Below are 25,278 nucleotides of genomic sequence, written 5' to 3' on the forward strand. Positions count from 1 at the left end.
ATCGTACAAACAGCCGCACCCCAAACTCCCTGGCTACAGGGGGACACGGGGGTGTCGCCTCCCCTCGTCCCCATCTTCCCCCGAGGGATGGGGAAGGGCAAGGGGATGCTTTTTGGAGGAGGGGGAGCTACCTTCTTGCGGCGCTCGCAGTTGGGGTCGTCGATGTTGTGGAAGCTGTTCTCGTCTATCTCGCCCAGCCAGACGTGCTCCCCGATGCCCACCAGGCAGTTGGGGTTCCCCCGGCAGTTCCTCCTGTAGAGCCAGCCCCAACCGTCACCCCGTTGTCCCTTGGGCGGGAGGTGGGGACCGTAGGGAACGAGGACAAGGGGGACCCCGTAATGCTAATTAGAGTGAACGGGTTGGGACAGGGGTTGCCCATGCCTCCCAAAAGAGGGTGGTTATGGATGAAAAACGGGTTGGAAACTTAAGACATGAGGAAAAAAAGGGGGATCCCAGGGAAGAGTACAGGACCTGAGGAGGTCCCCTATAGCTGGGGAGTGAGGCAGGAAGAGGGGTCCCCCACAACTCGGGGGGGGGGGGGCCTCCTAAAGTCTGAGGAGCCAAGCAGGAAGATGGGACCCCACAACCCTGGGGAGGGGTGTCCTCCTAAAGTCTGAGGAGCCAGGCAAGGAGAGGTGTCCCCCAGAACCCCGGGGAGGTCCTGTATTTCTGGGAAGCCAGGCAGGAAGACGGGTCCCCCATAACCCCAGGGAACGGGAGTCTTAAAGAAGGGACTATGAGGGATCCCCATCGACCCTGAGGGTCCCTGAAAGGGCGCGGTGTTTCCCCAACCTCACGGGAGGGACGAGGCACGTGGAGCCCCCCCGGCCCTGGGGGGGGGGGGGGGGGGGCGGTGAGGGGCCCACAGCATGGAATGAGGGAGCCCCCAGGCCCCAAATACGGGGCGGGGCGGAGGTCTGGGGTCCCCTGCAGCCATGACGGACCAGACATGGAGCAGGGAGGGGGGCAAAGGGCCGCCCGGGGAGGGGAGAAGGGCTGAGGGCGGGGAGGGGGCCCCGCGGTACCGGCAGGCTCCGCGCTGGCAAGGCTCCAGCCCGACGCGGTAGGCCGCTTCGATGTGCTCCTGCGCCACCGCCTCGGGCGGCACCGTCTCGGTCCAACGCCAGGCCGCCTTCTCCAGCTGCAGCCGCGGCGCCATGGCCGCCCCGCTCCCGCCCGGACCTGCTCCGGCCGCGGCCCCGGCCCCGGCCCCGGCCCCGGCCCCGGTCCGGTCCCGCCCGGCCCCTCCCGCCGCCGCCGCCGCCGCCGTCAGAGCCAGTGACGTCACGCGCGCGACGCGCGGACGATATCGGAACGCGACGCGCGACGCGCCCAGGGGCGGGGCCTGCGCGCTCCGCGGGAAACGGCTCCACCGGCCCGTCCGCCTGTGCGCATGCGCCTGAAACGCATCACCGCAACACCCGCCCCCCCCCCCCCGAACCAGAACGGCCCCAGCACCCCCTGCCCCCTGTACCACCCAGCCCACACCGCACCCCTCTATACCACACTGCTCCCATACCGCACCCCCCTATCCCCCCCCGTACCGCAAATCTCGTACCATCCCCCCATACCATCCCCCATACCACCACCCCCATACTACCCCCCCACTATACAATACCCCCCTATACCACCTCCCTCATACTATACCCCCATACCACCCCCCCATACCACCCCCCCCACTATACCATACCCCCCATACCACCCCCCCATACCATACTCCCCCTATGCCGTACCACCCCATACCACACCCCCATACCACCCCCCCCATACCCCCCCCACTATACCATACCCCCCCATACCACCCCCCCATACCATACTCCCCCTATACCGTACCCCCCCATACCACACCCCCTCCATGTCACACCCCCACTATACCATACCCCCCCCTTACCACACACCCCTGTCCGCCCCCCCCCCCCCAAACCCCGTACCACCCCCGGTACCACCCCCCCTATACCACCCCCCCCCCCGTATCACCCCCCCATACCATACCCCCCTATACCACACCCCCCCGGCGCAGCCCCCCCAGACACGGCAGCCGCGCTGGTTCTCTCTCCTTTAATGGCTGTCCCCGCGGGGGGGTCCCCCCAGCACCCCGATTGTCCCTCGCGCCCCCACCCCGCCGCCACCCCGGGGGGGACACCCAGGCGGCCCGGCCGCCCCGGCACTGTTTCGGGGGGGCCGGTAGTGGTGGGGGGTGTAAACATTTTTGGGGGTCCCGGCCCCCCCCCTCCCCGGAGCCACCCCGGGGCAGTGAAGCACCGTTTCCTCCTGGATTTTTTTGTTTTTTGGAAAACAATAAAATTGGCCAAATTCCCCCCCAAATATATTGGGAGGGGGGTTAGGAGGGGCAGGGGGGGGCGGGGGAGCCCGCCACCGCGCCGTGCCGCAGGTCGATGGGGTGCCGGGGGGCCCCGGCGGGGGCCAGCACCAGCCCCCGCAGGCACCCGGTGACGCCGGAGGTGAACTTGCCGGCCGTCAGGGTGCGGGGGTCCGGGGCGCCGCCTGCGGGGGGGACACGGGGGCACACGGGGGGACATGTGGGTGTGGGGGCACCCGCTGGACTCGGCCGGTGGCCTGTCCTGTGTCCCCTGCCCATGGCCATCCCATGACCCACCCCATGGCCCGTCAGGTTTCCCCACCCCATGTCCATTCCACGTTCCATCGCATGTCCCACCATGTGTCCCACCCCGTGTCCCACCCCATGTCCCATCCAGTTTCCATCCCATGTCCCACCATGTGTCCCCTGCCCATGGCCATCCCATGACCCATCCCATGGCCTCTCAGGTATTCCCACCCCATGTCCATTCCATGTTCCATCCCATGGCCCACCCTATGGCCCACCCTATGGCCCACCCTGCGTCCCACCCCGTGTCCCATCCAGTTTCCATCTCATGGCCATCCCATGTCCCACCATGTGTCCTACCCCCTGTTCCACCCTGTGTCCCACCTCATGTCCCATCCAGTTTCCATCCCATGTCCCAACCTGTGTCCCACCCCATGTCTCATCCAGTTTCCATCCCATGGCCATCCCATGTCCCACCATGTGTCCCACCCCATGTCCCACCATGCGTCCCATGCCGTGTCTCATCCAGTTTCCATCCCATGTCCCACCCCACAGCCATCCTGTGCCCTGTCCCATGTCCCACCGTGTGTCCCCTTCTCATGTCCTTACTGTGTCCCATCCTGTGTCAGTCCTGTGCCCCATCGTGTGTCCCCTTCCTGTGTTCCCATCCCAAGTCCCTTCTAGTGTCCATCTCATGTCCCACCCCTTACCACGTCCCCTCCTCTGTCCCCTCCTGCCACGTCCCATCGTGTAACCCCTCCCATGACCTATCCCATGTCCCACCATGTGTCCCAACCTGCATCCCACCATGTGTCCCATCCCATCCCATGTCCCACCCTGTGTCCCCTCTCCCATCCCATGTCCCACCCTGTCCCCCAGGTGCCACCATACCTATGTAGACACTGCCCTGGGTGTTGGCCATGATGTTGGCTCCTGGTGACTCCCCGCTCACTGGCTCCTCCCCGTCCACCTGCAGCTGCCCGCGCTGGCCTTCCCTGCATGGCACCCGTCAGCACCCACACCCTGATCCCCACCCCAACCCCCACCAGACCCCCACCCACCTCGTCACCGTCACCCGGTGCCACTCGCCATCGTTGATGGGGTCTTCAGAGACGATGGTGGCCTCGCCGCTGCCCAGCTGGTAGCTGTGGGGGGTAACGTGGGCTCAGCACAGGGGACACCCTTGGGTGGCATGGGGCAACCCTGGGTGGCATGGGGCACCCCGGGGTGACACGGGGCACCCGGGGGTGACACCAGGTCCCACCGCTCACCTGAACACCAGGTGTCCGTCCTTCAAGCCGAGGCCAACGAAGTCTTTGGCTTGGCCGCCTTCACCGGGCTCCTGCGGGCGCAGTGGGGCAGTGAGCGGGGGTGGGGGGCACCCTGACCCCCACCCTAAGGGGGCTCAGCACCCCGGTCCCCTCCCCAGTGGTGGCCCCCCACCCCGCTCACCGCCCCGTGCCACAGCAGCAGCCCGTCGGCGCTGCCCGTCCGCAGCTCCAGCTCGATGGTCTCAGGCGCCTCGGGTGGGCTGCAAGGAGAGGGGGGCAGCTCGGTGGGTGCAGCACCCCGGGGTGGTGCAGCACCCTGGGAGGCTGCAACAGCATGATGGGTGCAGCACCCCAGGGAGGGTGCAATGCCACGATGGGTGCAGCACCCCAGGAAGGGTGCGACGCTGCGATGGGTGCAATGCTGCAGGAAGGGGTCCAGCAACCTGTGAGGGTGCAATGCCGCAGGAAGGAAGGGTGCAACGCAGTGGGAAGGGTGCAGCACCCCAGGAAGGATGCAAGGCTGCAATGGGTGCAATGCCATGGCAAGGGTGCGACGCTGCGATGGGTGCAATGCTGCAGGAAGGGGTGCAGCACCCTGGGCGGGTGCAACGCCGTGATGGGTGCAACACAGTGGGAAAGCTGCAATGCTGCAACAGGTGCAACGCTGCAGGAAGGGTGCAACACCGCGTTGGGTGAAACACTGCAGGAAGGGCGCAACGCTGTGGGAAGGGTGCAATGCTACGGCGGTGCAACGCCACGGGAAGGGTGCAGCACCCCGGGCAGGGTGCAGTGCTGCGGGTTGGGGTGCAGCACCCTCTCGGGGGTGCCCCGGTGTCACTCACCCGCGGGGAAAGAGGTGACTGGGCAGGGCCAGGTAGGAGCCGTCGCGGAAAGAGGCGCTGAACTGTCCGGGGGTGTCTGCGGGGAGATGGGGGGGGTGAGGGGGGGCCCACACCCAGCTGCCACGCCCTCGGCGTCGCCTTTGGGTGCAAAAAGAGGGGAAAAACCGGTGCAGGGACCTACCGCCGCCCCCGCTGCCTTCCTGCCAGTCCTGCTCCAGCTCCGCCAGCGCCAAGCCTGTGGGCGAAAGGCGTTGGTGATGGGGTGGCACGTGTCCCTCCCCATGTCCCCAAGCGTCCCCAAGTGTCCCCCAACTCACTGTGCTGGCAGTAGGGGCCGGCGTAGCCCTGCGGGCAGAGGCAGGCGTTGCCCTTGCAGGTGCCGCCGTGCAGGCAGGGGTTGCGGTGCAGGCAGAGGTCCTCCTCCTGCTCGCAGCGTGGCCCTGGGGACACGGAGGGTGACACTGGGTGACGCAGGCGGGCGGCGAGGGTGGGCAGACGCCCTCAGCTGGCCTGCTGCCCCGGGGCTTGCCCTCGCACGCACACGCATGTGCAAGGTGAGTGTGCACACAAGGAGTGTGCGCACACAGAGCATGCGTGTGCATGCACAGCACCCACAGTGTGTGCTCGTGCACAAGTGCAAACTGCACGGAGATGCGTGCAGAGTATACACATGCACCTACGTCCCTGCATGGCAGGTGCCCACACGTGCAAACTGCACCCAGGGCACAGCACACGTGCATGCACGCCAACTGCACCCGCCATGCACGGCGCATGCACAGCAAATGCATGCAGTGCATGCTGAGCACACTGCAGCAGATGCGCACGTGTGCAAACTGCACCCACATTGCACAGCAGCCAGGCATGCACACCAATACGTACAGGCATGCACAGCACATACACAGCACATGCACTCAGTGCACACTGTGCACACACGCGTGCAGCAGATGCACCCCCTTGTGAACTGCATGCACGCGCACACAGAGCACAGCTCATGTGCATCTGCAGCACAGACACATGCACAGTGCGCTGCATGCACAGCACATGCATGCACTGCACACGTGCACGCACAGTGCATACACATGCACAGCACACGCACGCATACATACGTGCACAGCGCATGTGCATGTACAGCGCACACAATATGCAGCACACATGCGTGCGTGGTGCGCAAGCTTGCACACGTGGTGCACATGCGCGCGCAGCACACAGGCATGCACGCACACTTGCATGCGCAGCACACCTGCGTGCACAGCACACCCCACACGCAGCACACACGCACGCACGGTGCGCACGCTTGCCCACGCAGTGCCCACGCGTGCACAGCACACGTGCAAACACACACGCACGTGCACGCACAGCACACTTGCACACGCAGCCACAGCACGCATGCACACCCACGCACAGAGCACACACGCCTGCACGATGCACAGCACACGCGCGCGCACACACACGTGCGCACCCGCACGCACGGCGCCCGCGCTTACACCTCCAGCACACCCGCCTGCACGTGCACGCGCAGCACGCCTGCCCGCCCGAGGCACACGCGTGTGCGCACCCCAAACCCACGCCAACCGCCCACACGCGCGTGTGCGCGCCCCGACGCCTCCGCGGGACTCACCGCCGAAGCCGGGCGGGCAGAGGCAGCGGTGGGCCGGGGGGTCGGCAGGCAGGGGCAGGCAGCGGCCCCCGTGCAGGCAGGCAGCGTGCAGGCAGGGCGACCGCTGCCTGCACTGCCCCACGCCCCGGCTCCGCAGGAAGCTGTAGGACAAATCCACCTTCTTCCCGTTGATGGAGACCTGGGGGGGGACACACACCAAGGTCAACCCTTGTCCCACCCCCCTCCCCCCCCACCGAAAGGACCCAGGGGGGTCTCACCTCTCCGATGCAGCCCCGGAAGGAGGCGTTGGTTGGGGGGCGCAGAGGGGGCTCGGTGCCCCCCAGGTAAAGGGGGGTGCGGAGGTTGAGCCCTTGGCTTTTGCCAGGCGAGGAGCGTTTCACCGGGGCGGCGTCATCCACCACCAACGTCCCGTCCTTGTGCAGCCGCTCGGCCATCACCCGGTGCCAGTGGCCAAGCGTCACCGGCTCGGCGCTTCGGAGCACCGCCTGGCCTGTGGGGGACGGGGTGGTGGCATCATGGTGGGGACACGCACACACGACGCTAGGGATGCCTGGGGACCTGGGAGGTACCCTGGGAGATGCTGGGGGACCCTGGTGTTGCTTGGGGATGCCAGTGGTGACAGGGGACCCTGGTGACACCAGGGGATCCTACTGATGCCTGGGGACCCTGGTGACACCAGGGGACCAAAGTGATGCCAAGAGACCTCGGTGGTGTGACAATGATGCTTGGGGACCCTGGCAGCATCTGGGGACCAAAGTGATGCCAAGAGACCCTGGCGGTGTAACAGTGATGCCTGGGGACACTGGCAGTGCCTGGGGACCTAGGTGTTGGCAGGGGACCCCAGGTATATGATGCCAGGGGACCCCAGTGATGCCAGGGCACCCTGGTGACCTTTGGGGACCCCACTGGTGCCAGGGGACCCTGGTGATGTCCAGGGACCCTGGCACTGCCTGGGGATGCCAGTATCACTAAGGGACCCCAGAGATGTGATGCTAGGGGACCCAAGTGACACCAGGGGACCCCAGGGATGCCAGGGGACAACGGTGACACCCAGGGGACCCTAGGAATGTGATGTCATGAGACCCCAGTGATGCCCAGGGACCCTGGCGGTGCTTGGGGACTCGAGTGATGCCAAGGGACCACGGTGATGCTTGGGGACCCCAATGACACCAGTGGACCTGGGTAATGCCAGGTGACCCAGTGCCACCAGCCCCTCCCACGGTGACACCAGGACCCCCATCACCGTGCCAGCCCACCTGAGCCCAGCTCGTAGCGGAACTCGAGGTGGCCGCCGACCAAGGCCAAGGCGACGAAGTCCTCGACAGGGGCGGCTTTGCCGGCGCTGAAGAGCAGGAGCCCGTCGGGTGCCAGTGGCAGGAACTCGGCCTCCACGCGCAGCTCGTGGTGGACGTTGGTGAGGGGCGGGTAGGAGACGAAGGCGCCCGCCTCGCCGAAGGATGGCACGCTCACCGCCTCGCCTGCGGCAACCCCAAGTCAGTGCCTGGCTGGTGGGACCCCATCCTCCATCCCCGTGGTGCCCATCTCCACACGGTGGGACACAAATCTGCATCCCCATAGTGCCCATCTCCACGTGGTGGGACCCAAACCTCCGTCCCCATAGTGCCCACCTCACTGGGGTGTGACCCCCAGTGCCCCCATCCCCATTGCACTCATCTGCCCGGGGTGGTCCCCAATCCCTCCATGACCATCTCCCTGGGATGGCACCCAATAGCCCATCTCCATCATGATGCCACCTCTCCAGATGGTATCTAATCCCCTGTCCCCATCAAGCCTGTGGTGCCAGCCCCATGTCCATGTCCCCAGGGTGGTCTCAACCCTGTGCCCATCTCCCCGTGGTGCTCTCCAGCCCCATGCCTGTGTCCCCAGGGTGGTCCCCAGCCCCATGCCCATCTCACTGGGATAATCCCAGCCCTCTGCTTGTGTCCCCAGGGTGGTGCCAACCCTGTGCCTTTGTCCCCAGGGTGGTCCCCAGCCCTGTCCCCATCTTCCCAGGGTGGTCCCCAACCCTGTGCCCATCCCCCTGGGGCTCTCCCCACCCCACGCCCACATCCCCAAGGTGGTCCCAGCCCCATGCCCATGTCCCCAAGGCAGTGCCAGCCCTGTCGCCGTGTCCCCGGCCGCGCTCACCCTCGGTGCACCTCTCCCCAGCCTTGCCCAGGTGGCAGCGGCAGGAATAGCCCTGCCCGTCCGGCCGGTTGATGCAGGTGGCATCAGCCCCGCACGCCTCTGTAGGGTGACAAGCCGTAAGCACCCATCCGGGGAGGGACATCGGGGTGACACCCCCCACAGGATGGGCACCTACCTGGGTGACAATGCAAAGCCTGCGAGTACTCGCAGTTGCTGCCGGTGAAGCCGTGGGGACAACGGCAGATGTAGGTGCCGCTCTCAGCGTCCTGGCACACGCCACCGTTCTGCGGGGGGGGAGGTGGGGGTGTGTGACATGGGTGTCAGCGATGGGTGGGGATGGGTGGCGATGGGTGGGCATCACCCCCAGCCTCACCTGGCACGGCCGGTCCTGGCAGGTGGGACAACTGGTGACACCGTGCGCTTGCAGGTCCATGTCCCCAAAGGCCACCTCCTCCCCTTGGATGAGGAGCTGGCGCACACAGCCTGCGGAGGGATGGAGATGGGGGGAGGTGGGTGACACGATGCTCAGCCTCCTCCACCCCTGTGCCCCCCGAAAACCCGTCACTCACCCATAAAACCACGGCTGAGCCCCGTCTTAGCCACGGCGCCAAAATCGGGGTACCCCCCCAGGTACAGCTCCTCGTTCAGATCCAGCCCTTGAAACTTCCCCTGTGGGCACAAGTGGGTGGGCACCACGTCCAGCACCCTCACCCCCACCCAATAAACAACCCCCACCCCCCAAAAAATACCTGGGAGGTCCCATTAACTGGTGGGTGCCCGTCCAGCACCAACGAACCCCGGGTGAGGTTGCGGAGGAGGCGGATGGTGTGGTACTCGCCCAACCGCAGCGGTGTCGGGTGCCGGATGGTGGCCATGCCCGAACCGGCATCAAACCTTATTTTTGGAGGGTACAACAGGTGTGGGTGGGTGCTAGCACCCATCTCCTCCCCCCCCCCCGCCTGTAGCACCCACTCAGGTCTCACCTAAATTCGGGGCGGCCGCCCACCAAACCGAAGGAGATGAAGTCGGCGCCGCTGGTTTTCCGCTGCCCATTGTAGAGGAGAAGCCCTGCGGGGGTGGCAGCGGGTCAGGCAGGATGGTGCTCACCCCAGGGTGGGGGTCACATCCTGGGGGACCCCAAAATACCCCCAGAATGGAGAAAACATTCCCCCCCCATAAAGTGGTGGTGGGGGCTTTGTTGAATAGAGAATGGGAGGTAAAGGAGGGAGAGGGGAGGATGGAGGGAGGGATGGAGAGGGCAGGGAGGAGGAAACAGTGGAGGGGACACAGAGGGGGACACGGGGGGTCCCGTCAGCGCTCACCGTCAGCAGCGTCGGGTCGGAAGGTGATGAGGATCTCGAAGCTCTTGTAGGCATCCTTGATGGTGGGCAGGGGGAGGAAGGAGCGGGGCGTCTGCCCGAAATAGGGGACGAGGCGCTCTGCGGGGACGGGGATGGTCAGGAGGGGCGGGGGTACATCACAACGCCCCCCCCCACACCTCGTCCGTCCATCTGTCCGTCCTCACCTCGGACCTTGAGGACGTAATAAGCCGTCTCCTGGCCGCGGTGGTTGGCGGCGGCACAGGCGTAGACGCCGGCGTCCTCGTGGCGCACGGCCGGCAGCGTCAGGACGTTCCCCTCCACCCTGGCACCCGCCGGCAGCTCCCCCTCCAGCTGCAGCAGAGCGGGGTGGGTCAGCACCCATAGGGTGCACCCCCCCACCCTGACCCTGCTCCCCCATCCCTGCACCCTTCCCCCTCACCTTGCTCCAGGTGATCTCCGGCACCGGGAAGCCAGATGCCAGGCAGGGCAAAACAGCCGCCGAACCCACCGAGACTTCCTTCACCTCCGGCTGCCCGGCGATTTGGGGGGCGGCTGGGGACGCACGGAGGTGTCACCACCCCGCAGTGACACCGTCTGTCCCCAGCTCCGTCTCCCCATCCTCACCTTGCACGTGGAGGATGACATGGGACTGAACGGTGCCCACGGCGTTGGCGGCAGTGCAGCGGTACTGCCCGGCGTCCGCCCGTTCTACCCGTTCGATGGTGAGGGTGCCGGCGCGGACCAGCACCCCAGGTCGGATCCGGCCCCCCACTTTACTCCAGGTGACATGGGGACGGGGTTCGCCCAAGCCCAGGCACTCCAGCTCCACCGCCGTCCCTGCCAGCACCGTCTGCACCGCCGTCCGGATGTTGATCAGGGCCCTGGGGAGAGCTTGGGGGGCACAGCAGGGTTTTGGGGTGTCGCCCTGGCATAGGGGGGAGTCATCGCGGTCCAGTGGGCCAACCAGAGGAGTGAGAGATGGGGAGAAATGGGATGCTTGTGGGCATGGGGGGAGACCATTGGGGTGGCTGTAGGCGTGGGGAGAGATTTGGGGCATCAGGGTGCCCACGGGCGTGTGTAGAGATGGGGTGTACCAGGGTGCTTACGGGTGTGGGGAGATGTCGGGGGGTTTGGGATGCCTGTGGGCATCTGGAGAGACTTGGGGTATTGGGTGCTCATGGGCGTCGGGAGAGATGGGGGTACTGGAGTGCTCATGGGTGTAGATTGGGGGTGTTGGGATGCCTGTGGCCACGGGGCGAGATTGAGGGTGTTGGGGTGCCCGCAGGCATGGGGAGAGGTGGGGGGTACCAGTGTGCCCACGAGCATGGGGAGATGGGTATTGGGGTGTCCATGGGTGTAGGGAAATGGGGATCTCAGGGTGCCCACGGGCATGTGGGGACAGGTCAGTGGGTGCCCCTGGGTTTGGGGAGACGGGGGGTCCCAAGGTCCCAGTGTTCATGGGGGACAGTTTGGGGGGTGCCTGGGTGCAGCTCCTACCCTGGACGGTGAGGGTGGCCCTGTCCTCCGCTTGCCCGCCCGGGGCAGTGGCCCGGCACACGTACACCCCCTGCGCCCCCCACGCCAGGTCCGGCATCCTGCAGGGACACAGCTGGGGTGTGGGACCCCAGAGGGGACAGGCGGGGGGGATCCCACCACCCTGCCCTCCCCCCCCTCTCCTTACCGCAGTACCCCATCCCGCACGCTGTGGGTGGGGGGCAGCTCCCCACCGTCCTTCAGCCACTCCAGATGCGCCCGGGGGTCCCCCGAGACAGCGCAGGCGAATTCAGCAGTGCTGCCCACCCCCTTGACGAGGCTTCCCGGCGTCACCCGCACCGTCAAGGGACCGCTGCCAGCGTCCCCACTGTCACCGACATCACCTGGGCGGGATGCAAAGCCCCGATGGTACCCGGCAGCGCGGGCATCCCCGCTACAAGGCATCCCCGGGGTGCGGGGGCTCACCGTGGACAGCCACGCGGGCGAAGGTCTCGGCGGTGCCGACGCGGTTGGTGACGAGGCAGCGGTAGGTGCCAGCGTCGGCGGGCAACACCGGGCTGATGCGGAGGAGGCCGGCGCGGTGGACGACACGTGCCGAGAGGCTGCCGTTGACCTTGTCCCAGGCGTAGAGCAGCGGCGGGGTGCCGTGGGCCAGGCACTGCACTTGCACCGCGTCGCCGGCGCGCACCGCAGTCTCCTCCGGCAGGCTGGTGGCGTACGGAGGTGCTGTGGGGATGGCGGGTACCGTCAGTGCCTCGCCACGGCCGGGATGGGGCAACGGATGGGTCCACGGGGCAAGGAGGGCATCGGGGGGAGGGCATGGGTGGAGATGGAGAGATGGATGTGAGGTGGGATGGACAAATGATGGATGGATCCATAAGAAAGGGATCAATGGAGAAGTCTGAGAGAAGATGCGGAGGTGGGCACGTGCTGGGATGGACCAGAGGCGGATGGATCCACGAGGAAGGGGTGGATGGAGAAGTTTGAGGAGAGGTGGAGAGATGGATGTGAGGTGGGATGGTCGTGTGACGGATGAATCCACAAGGAAGAGAAAGATGGATGGATGAGTTTGAGAGGAGATGGAGAGATGGGCGTGTGCTGGGATGGATGAGGTGGATGAATCCACAAGGAAAAGATGGATGGGAGGAGTGTGAGCAGATATTGAAAGATGGGTGTGAACTGACGTGGTTGAATGATGGATGAGTCTACACGGAAGGGATGGATGGAGAAGTTTGAGAGAAGGTGGAGGGACGAGTGTGTGCTGGGACGGATGAATCCACATGGAAGGGATGGATGCAGGAGTTAGGAGATGGAGAAATAGGCATGTGCTGGGGTGGTTGAGTAATGGATGAATCTACCAGGAAGGGATGGATGGAGAAGTTTGGGAGGAGATGGAGAGGTAGATGTGAGCCTGGGATGGATGAGTGATGAATGAATCCACAAGGAAGGGGTGAATGGAGAAGTTCGAGAGGAGATGGAGAAATGGGCATGTGCTGGGATGGATGAGAGCTGGATGGATCCATGAGGAAGAGGCTGATGGAGGGCTGTTGTGAGCGGAAATTGGGAGATGGGTGTGAGTTGGGATGGTTGAGCAATGGACGGATCCATGAATAGGCAGGGGATGGATGGAGAAGAGAGCAGAAGCAGGGATGGATGTGCACAGGGACGGGACAAGCGGATGGAGACATCCACGGGAAGGGATGGATGACAGAGCTTGAGAGAGGATGAGTGCCAGGATGGAGCCAAGATAGATCCACAAGGAAGGGCTGTAGATGGCCATGTGCAGAGGAAGGACAGAGAGGAGCTGAGGATGGGTGACGGCAACAGCGGGGACTGAGGAGAGAGTGGAGTTGGCAGGAGGGACCCAGGGGCACCCCGACCCCCATTCCCTTACTCTCCACGTCGAGGGTGACGAAGACCTCGGCGGAGCCGGTGGGGCTGCTGGCGTTGCAGATGTACTGGCCCGAGTCCTGCTGCGCGGCGCGGGGGATGACCAAGCTGCCGTTCACCACCCGGTGCTGCCAGGGCAGGGGTGCCCGCAGCTTCGACCACTCGATCCGGGGGGCTGGCTCGCCTACGGGCAACACCGGTGCCCATCACCATGGCATCCAGGTACTGCGGCAGGATACCCCTCCTCCAACACCACCCTCCATCCTCCCCGTACCTCTAGCTGTGCAGTGCAGCGTGGCGGTGTCCCCAGCCACCACGGTGACGGTGGGTGGTGCGGTGACCTCAGGGGCACCCGGGTGCCGCTGTGCCGTCTCCACATTGACATCCACCCGGGCTAGCGCTGAACCCAAGGCACTGTGTGCCGTGCAGACGTAGGTCCCGGCGTGCTCTGGCTTGGCTGGTGAAAACTGGGTGGGGGGCAGGGTGAGTGGTGAGCACTGAGCACCCACCGGTGCCCCACGGCACCCTGGGGTGCCCCGCTCACCTGCAGGATGGCCTGGCTGTCCATGTGCAGCAGCGTTTGGTGCTCCACCTTCTGCCGGGAGCCCGGCCGGCTCCAGCGCACCAACGGCCGTGGTTCGCCCCGGCCAAGGCACTCCAGGCTGAGGGATTTGCCTTCCTTCACCGTCACGGGGCCTGGTGGCATCACTGACACCGTGGGGGCACCTGGAGAAGGAGGAGGACATCAGCATGGTGATAGGGACACCATCACCCTGGGGTCATCTGGAGCACATGGGGGTCGTCAGCATGGGGATGGGGACACCATCAGCCCAGGAGCATCTGGAGCACATAAAGGACATGTGGATGGGGACACCACCACCCCACGAGCATCTGGAGTCCATGGAGGACATCAGCATGGGGATGAGGACATCACAACCCCAGTGGCACCCGGAGGGCACCAGCAGGGGGACAGAGACACCACCAGCCCGAAGGCACCTGAAGCACATGGAGGACACGGGGATGGGGATACCACCGCCCCACGGACATCTGGAGCACGTGGGGACAGGGGCAGGGCCACCTTGGCCACCTCGCACCTTGCACCAGGAGGTTGACGACGCTGCTGGCGACGCCGAAGCGGTTGGAGGCCACGCAGTGGTAGGCACCCTGATTACCCACGTGGGCACCGGTGATGGAGATGACCGAGCCGTTGGTGCTGATCTTCACGTTATCTGGGCAAGGAGGAGCCGTCAACACCAGGGCCACCCTAGGGACTGCGCTGGGGCCACCCTGGGGACCACCATACCTTGGAGATGTTGGCCAGGTCCCATCCGCCAAGTGACGTTGATGGGCCGGGCACCGTCGTGGATGCGGCACTTGAAGGTGGCATCCTCACCCGGTGCCACCGCCATGCTGTGCGGGTCAATGGAGATGATGGGGCTCTGCAGACCTGCGGGGACAAAGGGACAAGGAAGCCACCAAGGTCACCCATGTCCCTCATCTCCCCTCAGCATCTTCCCTCGCCCCACGGCCACACTCACGGTAGCTGGAGCTGTCACGGGAGGTGACAGTGACAGTGATGGTGGCCTCGCGGGAGACGCTGCCCATGTCCGCCCGGCACACGTACTCCCCCGAATCGGCCACTGAGAGCTGTGACAGCCGCAGGCGGGACCCCGAAACCTGGGGACACGATGGCAAGGGGTGGTGGCACCAACCGGCCACCCACGGCCACTGTTCCCCACCCCATCAGCGTCCCTACCTACCTGGTGCTTGGCCGGGAGGGACCCACCACGCTTGTACCAGGTGATGGTGGCCTGTCCCTGGCCAGCCACCACGCAGTCCAGGTCCAGGGTCTGTCCCTCGGTGACAGAGGACGCCGAGGAGTCAATGCGGATGGGCGGCGTGACGCCGGCGGCTGCGTGGGCAGAGTTAAGGTTAAATGTTCCCAGCAGTCCCTGGCCCTGGTGGGGACCTGTCCCCCAAAGGCTGGCACTCACGGTGGGATGGGTTGGCTCCGTCATCGATGGTGACGACGAGGGATGTCTCCTGTGTGACGCCGCCTGATGTCACCCGGCACACGTACTCCCCCGAGTCGGCCGCTGTCACCTGGGGGATGCGCAGGCGGGTGCCTGACACCTTGGAGGGGACAATTTGGGGACAAGTCAGTGCTGGAGAGCAGGGGACGGGACAAATTCAGGGTGACAGCACCCCCGCATCCTACCTGGTGGCTGGCAGGCAGGGAGCCGCCGCGCTTGTACCACGTCACCGTGGTGGGGCCAGACCCTGCCACCACGCAGTTGAGGTCCAGGATCTGTCCCTCAGCGATGGCCGAGGACGAAGACTCAATGCGGAGGGGCTGGGAGACGCCAGAGGCTGGAGGGGACAGGGAAAAGGGACGTTTGTCACCAAGGTGGCACCCGTCTGTCCCCAGGCACTGCCCTTTTGCTCGCACTCACGGTAATAGGTGCCGGCGCTGCTGGGCACGGTGACAATGACAGATGCCTCCTGCGTGACAGTCCCCAGGGTCACCCGGCACACGTACTCCCCTGAATCGGCCACCGCCACCTGGACGAGGCGCAGGCGGGTCCCTGCCACCTGCGGAGGTGACAAGTTGGGGACACATCAGTGTCTGGCATGGGGCTGTGCCCTGTAGGGTGATGCCACCTCCCCGGCGTCCCACCTGGCTGTTGGGGGGCAGAGCCCCCCCGCGCCGGTACCAGGTGACATGGGGGTGACCCTGTCCTGCCACCATGCAGTTGAGGTCCAGGGTCTGTCCCTCGGTGACGGCAGCAGACGAGGTCTCGATCCTCACTGGCGGTGTGACACCGACGGCTGGGGGCAGCGATGGGGTCAGAGGGGGCAGTCACTGTGTCCCCATCGTGTCCCCGTATCATCTCCCACCCATCCCTGGTACCGTAAGAGGAGCCAGCGCCAGTCTGGATGGTGACGATGAGGGACGTCTCATGCGTGACACCGCTCGATGTCACCCGGCACACGTACTCCCCTGAATCGGCTGCCGTCACCTGCGGGATGCGCAGGCGGGTGCCTGACACCTGGTGGGGGGGGGGTAACATACGTGAGAAGGAGGACACAAACCCCTCAAAACCCCCCAAAATCCCTTTTCCACCCCAAAAGGCTCCTCTGGTGTCCCCTACCTGGTGCTTGGCTGGGAGGGACCCACCACGCTTGTACCAGGTGACAGTGGCCTGACCCTGCCCGGCCACGATGCAGTTGAGGTCCAAGGTCTGTCCCTCGGCCACGGAGGAGGATGAGGACTCGATACGCAGCGGGGGGGTGACACCAATGGCTGGGGACAGGGATGGGAGAGTCACCCCAAGGACTGTGGCATGGGGCCCCGGTCCCCTGTCACCTCCTTGTCCCCACTCACGGTAGGTGCTGGCCCCACGGGGCTGGATCGTCACCACGATGGAGATTTCCTTGGTGGTGGCCCCGCTGGTCACCCGGCACACGTACTCGCCCGAGTCGGCCGCCGTCACCTGCAGCAGCCGCAGCCGGGAGCCGGACACCTGTGGGGAGGGGACATAGAGGTCACCAGGGCCACTTGAGCTTGCACGGAGCCATCAGCGGTTGCATGGGGCCATCTGGGGTTGCACGAGGCCACCTGAGCTTGCATGGGGCCACTTGGGCTTGCATGTAGCCACTTGGGCTTGCATGTAGCCACTTGGGCTTCCACGGGGTCACTTGGGCTTGCAAGGGCCACCTGGGCATGCACAGGGCCATTTGGGATTGCATGGGCTACTAGGGCTTGCGTGGGGCCAGCTGGGCTACTTGGGCTTGCACAGAGCCATGGGTCAACCCCAACCACCCCTCCTTGGGGACATCCCCCTCTCTCATCCCCTACCTGGTGCTTGGCCGGGAGGGACCCCCCGCGCTTGTACCAGGTGACGGTGGCCTGCGTGGGGCTGGCGATGACACAGTTGAGGTCCAGGGTCTGGCCCTCGGCCACGGGCGATGACAAGGACGAGGACTCGATGCGCAGGGGGGTTGTGCTGCCCGGGGCTGGGGACCGAGATCAGTTAGAGACCATGGTCGCCACCACGTGTGACCCTCCAAGGGACACCAGGAGCCCAGGAAGCCGGGATGGGCAGGCGCAGAGGTGGCTTCCCCAGGGAGTGGTTCATCCCAGACCCAGGGACACGGCAGGGCAGCGCCACCCACCCATGGGTAATGTCCCACGTCCCCTCCCAGATCCCACTCACAGTAGGTGCTGGCCCCGCTGGGCTGGATTGTCACCATGATGGAGGTTTCCTTGGTGGTGGCCCCGCTGGTCACCCGGCACACGTACTCGCCCGAGTCAGCCGCTGTCACCTGCAGCAGCCGCAGCCGAGAGCCGGACACCTGCGGGGAGGGGACATAGGGGTCATTTGGCCAGGGCTTGCACAGGGCCATTTGGGCTTGTACGGGCCACCTGGGCTTGCATGGGGCCACCTAGGCTTGCACAGGCCACCGGACCTTGCACAGGTTACTCGGGCTTGTATGTGGCCACCAGAGCTTGCACAGACCACCAGGGCTTGCATGGGGCCACCAGAGCTTGTATGGGCCCACGTGGGCTTGTGTGGGGCCACGTGGGCTTGCATGGGGCCGTTTGCCAATCCCAACCACTCCTCATTGGGGACATTCCCCTTGGTGTCCCCTACCTGGTGCTTGGCTGGGAGGGACCCCCCGCGCTTGTACCAGGTGACGGTGGCCTGCGCGGGGCTGGCGATGACGCAGTTGAGGTCCAGGGTCTGGCCCTCGGCCACGGTGGAGGATGGGGACTCGATGCGCAGGGGGGTTGTGCTGCCCGGGGCTGGGGACCAAGACAAGAGAGTGACACCAGTGACCATGGCAAAGCCCTGCCGGCACGGGCACACGAGACACAGCTCGGTGCCATGGCACACGGTGACACCCCGCTGGCATTGTCACCCTCTGTCCCCACTCACCATAGGTGCCGACCCCGCTGGGCTGGATTGTCACCATCACAGCTGTTTCCTTGGTGGTGGCCCCGCTGGTCACCCGGCACACGTACTCGCCCGAGTCAGCTGCTGTCACCTGCAGTAGCCGCAGCCGGGAGCCGGACACCTGCGGGGAGGGGACACGAAGGTCACCAGGGCCACTTGGGCTTCTATGGGTCTGCTGGGCCTTGCATGGGGCCATTTGGGCTTGTATGGGGGCCACTGGGCTTGCCCAGGACTATTCAAGCTTGCACAAGTGCCATCTGGGCTTGAATAGAGCCACCTGGGCTTGCAAAAGTGCCCAGTTAGGTTTGCATGGGCCACCCGAGCTTGCACGAGGTCACCTGGGCTTCCGTGGACCACCTGGGCTTGCAAGGGGCCACCCAAACTTGCACAAGGCTGTGCATCAACCCCAGCCACCTCCCTCCTCAGGGACATCCCCCTCCGATGTCCCCTACCTGGTGCTTGGCCGGGAGGGCCCCCCCGCGCTTGTACCACGTGATGGTGGCTTGTCCCTGCCCGGCCACCACGCAGTTGAGGTCCAGGCTCTGTCCCTCAGCCACGGTGGATGAGGACGCCTCGATCCGGACGGGGACGCCCAAAGCTGGTGGCCCTGAAGGGGGTAGGACAGAGCTGTGACCACCTGGCTGGGACCAGTATGTCCCCCCCAATGCCACCGAGCCTGGTCTCACCGTAGGACGAGCCGGATCTGGCCACGACAGTGACAATGATGGATGCTTCCCGGACGGCAGTCCCCAAGCTCGCCCGGCACACGTACTCCCCCGAATCGGCTGCCGTGACATGGGGCACACGGAGCCGGGACCCTGAAACCTGAGGTTGGGGACATGCATCAGTGTCACATAGCAGGGGACGGGGCAGGAATTGGGGTGCTGCCCGCGCTGCCCGCGCCCTACCTGGTGGCCAGCGGGCAGGGAGCCGCCGCGCTTGTACCACGTCACGGTGGCGGCGCCAGATCCTGCCACCACGCAGTCGAGGTCCAGGGTCTGTCCCTCCGTGACAGATGGGGACGAGGACTCGATGCGGACAGGTGGTGACACCCCTGCAGGGAGGAAAAGGGGGGACACGGGTAGGTCGTGGCTCCCCAAAACCATCCCCGAACCCCACCGGCGTTCCCCACCCGCCTCACCTGGCACCACCACCACCTCAATGGCGGCACGGGCCGTGCCGGCGGCGCTGGTGCCAATGCAGAGGTAGACGCCACCATCGGCCGCCGTCACGGAGGGGATGACCAGCGTGGCGATGTCGGTCTGCTCGGCGCGAGACTGTGGCGTGAAGGCAGGAGTGAGTGGCACCCGCGGTGCACCCGTGCCCCCCCTGGGAGCACCCAAGGGTGCTGGTGCCCAGCTCACCTGTGGTGGCAGGGTGCCCCCCTGCTTCTCCCAGGTGATGGTGGCGGTGGGTGACCCTGAGACCCGGCAGTAGAGCCGCACCGTGGAGCCCTCCTGCACCTCCGTCCGCTCCGGGCTCACCTGCACCTGGGGCGTGTTGGCAGCTGTGGGAAGCAGGGGGTCAGGGTGGCACCGGGGGCGATGGGTGTGATGGGGGCGATGGGGTCAATAGGGAGGATGGGGGTGATGGGGGTGACAGGGATGATGCAGCTGATGAGGATGATGGGGACAGTGGGATGAAGGGGATGAAGGAGACGAATCGGGTGACGGGGATGATGGGGACAATGGGATGATGGGGGAGATGGGGGTGATGGGATGATGGGGGTGATGGGGATGACAGGGGTAATGGGTACGATGCAGACGATGGGGATGAGGGAGACAATGGGATGATGGAGATGGACGATGGGGATGATGGGGGGTGACAGGGATGATGGGGGATAATGGAGACAATGGGGGTGACAGAGATGATGGGGACAATGGGATGATGGGGACAATGGGATGATGGAGATGGACGATGGGGATGATGGGGGGTGACAGGGATGATGGGGGATAATGGGGACAATGGGGGTGACAGGCATGATGGGAACAATGGGGTTGCTGAGATGACAGCGGTGATGGGGACAGTGAGGTGACAGGGATGACGAGGGATGGTGGGACAACGGGGGCGCACAAGGGGGACCATGGGGACAATGGGGACGACAGGGATGATGGGGACAAGGCTCACCTTGCACGTGGAGGAAGGCCCGTGCCGTGTGCTGCCCGGCGCTGCTGCGCGCCCGACACGCGTAGTGCCCCTCGTCAGCCGGCTCGACGGCGCTGAAACGCAGCGTCCCGCCCTGGACCACCGCCCGCGGCGGCAGCGTGCCTGCGGGGACATGGCCCGGCGTCACCCCCTAGTCACCGTGTCCCCAGGCCTCATGCCAGTGTGTCGTGTCCCCCCCCATCCCTGGCAGGCACCTACCGAGCCACTCGAGGGTGGGCTGGGGGCTGCCGGTGACCACGCAGCGAAACTCAGCTGGCTGCCCCGGTGCCACGTTCAGCTGCGCCGGCTCCACGGCGGCGGTGGGGGAGGCGGCCGTGCCGGCTGCGGTGAGACCCGCGGCGGGGGACTCAGGGTGTGTCAGAGCCCCCCGCCATGGTGCTGGGCCCGGGCGGTGGGAGCGGTGGGAAGCAGGGGGGTGGTGTGGCGCGGCTGGTGGTGGGGTGCGCGGTGGAGCCCCGGCATGCAGAGGGTGGGGGAGCACGTGGACCTCCCTGGATTCCCCCCCCGCAACGCAGCGACTCACCGGGTCTGTGCCCCTCCATAAACTCGACGGGTCCGTAAAACATCTGAGTCTTCGAGGGGGCTGCAAGAGGGTGGCAGGTCTCAGGAGAGCGTGCCCATCACCCCGGCGTCTGGGCGGCTAGCCTGCCCGTCACGCCAGCATCCGGGCAGCAAGCCTGCCCGTCGCTCCTGGCCTATAAGCAGTGGGTGTCCCCACCAGCCCCAGGTATCTGGGCACCAAGCCTGCCCATCACCCTGGCATCTTGGCACTGAGTGAGCCCATCACCCTGGCGTCAGGGCACCGAGTGAGCCCATCAGCCCCGGCATCTGGGTGGCGTGTCTGTCCATTGCCCAGGCATCTGGGTAGCGAACGTGCCCATCACCCTGGCGTTAGGACACCAAGTGTGCCCACCACCCCAGTACCTGGGCGGGGAGCGTGCCCATCACCCCAGCATCTGGGCACCGAGTGAGCCCATCGCCCCAGCGTCTGGGTGGCGAGCACGCTGGTTGTCTGGGTGCCGAGCACGCCCATCACCCTGGCATCTGGGCACCAAGCCTGCCCATCACCCTGGCATCTAAGCACCAAGCCTGTCCATCACCCTGGCATCTGGGCACCGAGCGTGCCCATCACCCCGGCGTCCGGGCTCACCCTGGACATAGAGCGTGGCGGTGCCCTCGTCCATGTCCAGCATGTTGGAGCCGGTGCAGACGTAGACGCCGGCGTCCTCGGGCCGCACGCCGCGCAGGGTCAGGATGCCGTTGAAGTCCACGGCGCCGGGCGGCAGCGTCCCGTGGTTCTGCCGCGTCCACACCAGGGTGTAGGCGGGCGACTGGTGGGGGGAGAGAGAGGGGAAGAGGCCTGAGACCACAGGGTGGGGCATGGGGGTGGGCTGCACGCCCATCCGGGCACCCTCAAGGGAGAGATGGGCACCCAGGGCTGTTGGTGTGTCCCGTAGGGGTACGTAGGCACCCAAGGGTGTTTGGAGGGTCCATACGGCTGGATGGGCACCCAGGGGTGTCCCCGTGCCCTGGATGTCCTCACTGGCACCCAGGGGTGTTCCTCTGCTCTGCGGGACCAGGTGGGCACCCAAGGGTGCTTCCATGTACTGCACAGCCTGGTGGGCACCCAGGGGTGTCTTTCTGTCCTGCATGTCCCCCTGGACACTCAAGCATGTTCACGCGCCCTGTGGGACCAGGTGGGCACCCAGGGGCGTCCCCATCCCCTGCACGGTCCCATGGGCACCCATGTGCCCTGGATGTCCCCATGAACACCCAGGGATGTTCCTCTGCTCTGTGGGACCAGGTGGGCACCCAGGGGCGTCCCCATCCCCTGCATGGTCCCATGGGCACCCATGTGCCCTGGTTGTCCCCATGAGCACCCAGGGATGTTCCTCTGCTCTGTGGTACCGGGTGGGCACCCAGGGGCGTCCCCATCCCCTGCATGGTCCCATGGGCACCCATGTGCCCTGGTTGTCCCCATGAACACCCAGGGATGTTCCTCTGCTCTGTGGGACCAGGTGGGCACCCAGGGGTGTCCACACACCTTACAAGGCCTTGGGTGGTCTTGTGCCCTGTGTGACCAGGTGGGCACCCAGGGGTGTCCTGCCCTGCATGTCCCCAGGGGCACCCAGGGGTGTCCCCATGCCCTGCACATCCCCGTACACACCCAAGGGTGCCGTGCCCACCGCAGCTCACCTTGCTCTTGGCAGTGCAGACGAAGGTGACATCGGCCCCAGGCTTCACCCGCTGCACCCGCTTCTCCTCCACGGTGACGGTGATGGGTTTGTCGGGGGTCTCTGCGCCGAGATGGGAGAGTTGAGCCTCACCCCTCCCCTCCGTCCCCGTGTGCGTCCCCACCTTGGTGACAACGACCTACCGGTGACAATGACCTCGGCGCGGCTGGCGTTGCTGTGCCGTAGGTTGCGGCAGGAGCAGACGTAGACACCGGCTTCGGAGGGCTGGATGCTGGCGAAGTGCAGCTCCTCACCTGGCGGGGGGACATGCGGGTGATACCCCACATGTCCCCCCACCACCTTGGGGACACCCTGGTGTGTGGCTGTGTGTCCCCCCAAGCCACCCACCCAATACCTTGTCGCCGGCTCTGGGCACCCTCGGGGAGAGGTCGCCCATCTTCTCGTGCCCAGTGGTAATAGAAGGGGGGTTCCCCGGTGGCCTGGCACCGCAGGGTGACGGCGCTGCCCTGGGCCACCGCGGTGCGTGGCGGGTGGACACGGACGGCCAGCGGGTGCGGGGACCCTGCCGGGACGCACGCCTGCCCGCGCACCGTCGGGTCCCCCACGTAGCCGGGGGCGCAGCTGTGGGGGGTAAAGGGGGTGAGTGTATGGCGGGGGGGTATGTTGGGGTGCCTAAATGGGGGTGGGCCCGTTGGGGAGGGTGTATTGAGGGGTATAGTGGGGTGAGCATACTGGGGCGCGTATATTGGGGCGGGTACAGCTGGTGAGCATACTGGGGTGCATATATTGGGGCGAGCCCATCAGGGTGGGTAGATTGGGGTGAGCACATCGGGGTGAGCCCGTTGGGTTGCATATATTGGGGTGGGTACGTTGGGGTGAGCACATCAGGGTGGGTATATAGGGGTGGGTATAGAAGGAGAACATGGGGTGAGTATATCGGGGTGAGCATGCGTGGTTGAGCCCATCAAGGTGGTGATATTGGGGTGAGTATTTTGGGGTGGGTATATTGGGGTGAGCACGTCAGGGTGGGTATACCGGGGTGAGCACGTCAGGGTGAGCACATCTGAGTGGGTATACTGGGGTGGATATAAGGGTGAGCCCATCCGGGTGAGCCCATCAGGGTGGGTATATTGGGGTGAGCAAGTCAGGGTATATCAGGGTGGGTATATGGGGGTGAGGCCATTGGGATGGGTATATGGGGGTGAGTATACTGGGGTGAGCCTGTTGGGTGGGGATGTGGGGGTGAGCACTTTGGGGTGAGCCCATCAGGGTGAGCACTTTGGGGTGGGAGTATGGGGTTGAGTCCATCTGGGTGGGTCTATCAAGACAAGCATTTTGGGGTGAGCCCATCGGGGTGGGTATGTTGGGGTGAGCACATCAGGGTGGGTATATAGGGGTGGGTATAGAAGGAGAACACGGGGTGAGTATATCAGGGTGAGAATGTGTGGTTGAGCCCATCAAGGTGGTGATATTGGGTGGGTATATTGGGGTGAGCACGTCAGGGTGAGTATACTGGGGTGAGCACATCAGAGTGAGCACATCTGAGTGGGTATACTGGGGTGGATATAAGGGTGAGCCCATCGGGGTGAGTACATCAGGGTGGTATATCGGGGTGAGCCCATCAGGGTGGGTATATTGGGGTGAGCAAGTCAGGGTGGGTATATCAGGGTGGGTATATGGGGGGTGAGGCCATTGGGGTGGGTATATGGGGGTGAGTATACTGGGGTGAGCCTGTTGGGTGGGGGATATGGGGGTGAGCACTTTGGGGTGGGGATATTGGGGTGGGAGTATGGGGTTGAGCCCATCTGGGTGGGTCTATCAAGGCAAGCATTTCGGGGTGAGCCCATCGGGGTGGGTTTTTGGGGTGCTGGCCGCCCTCCCCGCCACGCGCCTCACCGCTCGCAGTACTGCCCGGCGTAGCCCGGCTCGCAGGCGCTGCAGCGGTACCCGCCGCCTCCCAAACTCTCGCAAGTCCTGGAGAACCTGCAGGGGACAGGGCCAGGTGGGGGCACGTCCCCTCCCTGTCCGTCCCCACCCCCCCACCCCACCCCCCTGATGCCAGCACTCACTGGTTTTCGGGGTAGGGGAGGGGACAGGCGCAGGGCTGGCAGTCCTCGGGGGTACCGGCGGTGGCATCCCCGTAGAAACCAGGGGCACACTGGTCACAGAAGTCCCCTGCCGTGTTGTGCAAGCAACCCTGGGGGGGTGACACAATGATGACACAAATATTTGGGGGCACACAGCTAAGAGGAGACCCCAGCCCCCCCCCCCCCAAACCCCCTATTTCATAGAAAGCCTTACGGAGCAGACGCCGCTCTCGGGGTGGCAGCTCTCCGAATGCCCGTTGCACTCGCAGAGCTCGCAGTGCCCCAGGTACAGCCCCCCGCCGGTGCGGGTGTAACCGGGGGCACAATCCTTGGCAGGGGGGAAAAAAAAAGGGGGGGGGGGCGTCAGTGTTGACACCCCCACCTCCCCCCAGATATCCCTGGGAAGCAGGGACGGTGCTGGGGATAACGATGGAGGTGACGCTGGGGATGATGCTGGGGGGTCACCTGGCAGGAGAGCCCGTGGTACCCGGGGGGGCAGCGGCATTCCTCCACCTCGGGGGCCGGGGGAAGGCCGGGTTGAGGGGGCACAGCCATATCCATGGTGACGTCGGCGATGCTGGAGGCGGCCGTGCTGGTGGAGTAGGTGGCTCGGATGAGGATCTCATCCAGGTCCGCCAAAGCCATCAGGAGATGCTCCCGCGTCGCCGGTTGCCCATCCGGCCGCTGCCAGTATTGCTGCAGGCAGAAGGGGGTGTCAAGG

General features: G+C 65.4%; 2 protein-coding genes across 5 annotated transcripts in view; both read right to left on the reverse strand.

Annotated features, from left to right (window-relative positions):
• The window catches only part of USP48 (ubiquitin specific peptidase 48), a 29,720-nt gene extending 28,561 nt beyond the window's left edge, over positions 1-1,159 (reverse strand). For all 4 annotated transcript variants that reach the window (XM_086476213.1, XM_086476210.1, XM_086476212.1 and 1 more), the window contains exons 1-2: positions 1,026-1,159; positions 132-252 (exon numbers count right to left, since the gene is read on the reverse strand). In XM_086476213.1, coding sequence (XP_086332339.1) covers positions 132-252; positions 1,026-1,159 — 255 coding nt within the window. The remainder of the gene's footprint in view (positions 1-131; positions 253-1,025) is intronic.
• Positions 1,160-2,341: 1,182 nt separating this feature from the next.
• HSPG2 (heparan sulfate proteoglycan 2) overlaps positions 2,342-25,278 on the reverse strand; it is a 41,961-nt gene continuing 19,024 nt past the window's right edge. Inside the window, 58 exon segments of the mRNA XM_086476333.1 lie at positions 2,342-2,505; positions 3,458-3,561; positions 3,628-3,711; positions 3,838-3,908; positions 4,019-4,097; positions 4,680-4,755; positions 4,861-4,914; positions 4,997-5,119; positions 6,298-6,475; positions 6,555-6,787; positions 7,554-7,775; positions 8,446-8,544; positions 8,621-8,729; positions 8,819-8,928; positions 9,015-9,114; positions 9,195-9,339; positions 9,429-9,513; positions 9,768-9,884; positions 9,971-10,118; positions 10,207-10,319; positions 10,392-10,658; positions 11,265-11,362; positions 11,449-11,644; positions 11,727-11,987; positions 13,156-13,335; positions 13,426-13,618; positions 13,696-13,877; positions 14,246-14,380; positions 14,455-14,598; positions 14,690-14,828; positions 14,912-15,063; positions 15,146-15,284; positions 15,370-15,521; positions 15,605-15,743; positions 15,829-15,980; positions 16,063-16,201; positions 16,304-16,455; positions 16,537-16,675; positions 17,011-17,168; positions 17,369-17,507; positions 17,807-17,958; positions 18,092-18,230; positions 18,562-18,716; positions 18,796-18,934; positions 19,018-19,163; positions 19,251-19,386; positions 19,474-19,616; positions 20,237-20,377; positions 20,474-20,596; positions 20,799-20,858; positions 21,426-21,606; positions 22,472-22,572; positions 22,653-22,763; positions 22,865-23,091; positions 24,367-24,453; positions 24,540-24,667; positions 24,772-24,885; positions 25,023-25,253. Coding sequence (XP_086332459.1) covers positions 2,342-2,505; positions 3,458-3,561; positions 3,628-3,711; positions 3,838-3,908; positions 4,019-4,097; positions 4,680-4,755; positions 4,861-4,914; positions 4,997-5,119; positions 6,298-6,475; positions 6,555-6,787; positions 7,554-7,775; positions 8,446-8,544; positions 8,621-8,729; positions 8,819-8,928; positions 9,015-9,114; positions 9,195-9,339; positions 9,429-9,513; positions 9,768-9,884; positions 9,971-10,118; positions 10,207-10,319; positions 10,392-10,658; positions 11,265-11,362; positions 11,449-11,644; positions 11,727-11,987; positions 13,156-13,335; positions 13,426-13,618; positions 13,696-13,877; positions 14,246-14,380; positions 14,455-14,598; positions 14,690-14,828; positions 14,912-15,063; positions 15,146-15,284; positions 15,370-15,521; positions 15,605-15,743; positions 15,829-15,980; positions 16,063-16,201; positions 16,304-16,455; positions 16,537-16,675; positions 17,011-17,168; positions 17,369-17,507; positions 17,807-17,958; positions 18,092-18,230; positions 18,562-18,716; positions 18,796-18,934; positions 19,018-19,163; positions 19,251-19,386; positions 19,474-19,616; positions 20,237-20,377; positions 20,474-20,596; positions 20,799-20,858; positions 21,426-21,606; positions 22,472-22,572; positions 22,653-22,763; positions 22,865-23,091; positions 24,367-24,453; positions 24,540-24,667; positions 24,772-24,885; positions 25,023-25,253 — 8,184 coding nt within the window.

The sequence above is a fragment of the Leptosomus discolor genome, chromosome 20 (assembly GCF_034619465.1).
Source record: "Leptosomus discolor isolate bLepDis1 chromosome 20, bLepDis1.hap2, whole genome shotgun sequence".
In the NCBI taxonomy this organism is placed as follows: domain Eukaryota; kingdom Metazoa; phylum Chordata; class Aves; order Leptosomiformes; family Leptosomidae; genus Leptosomus; species Leptosomus discolor.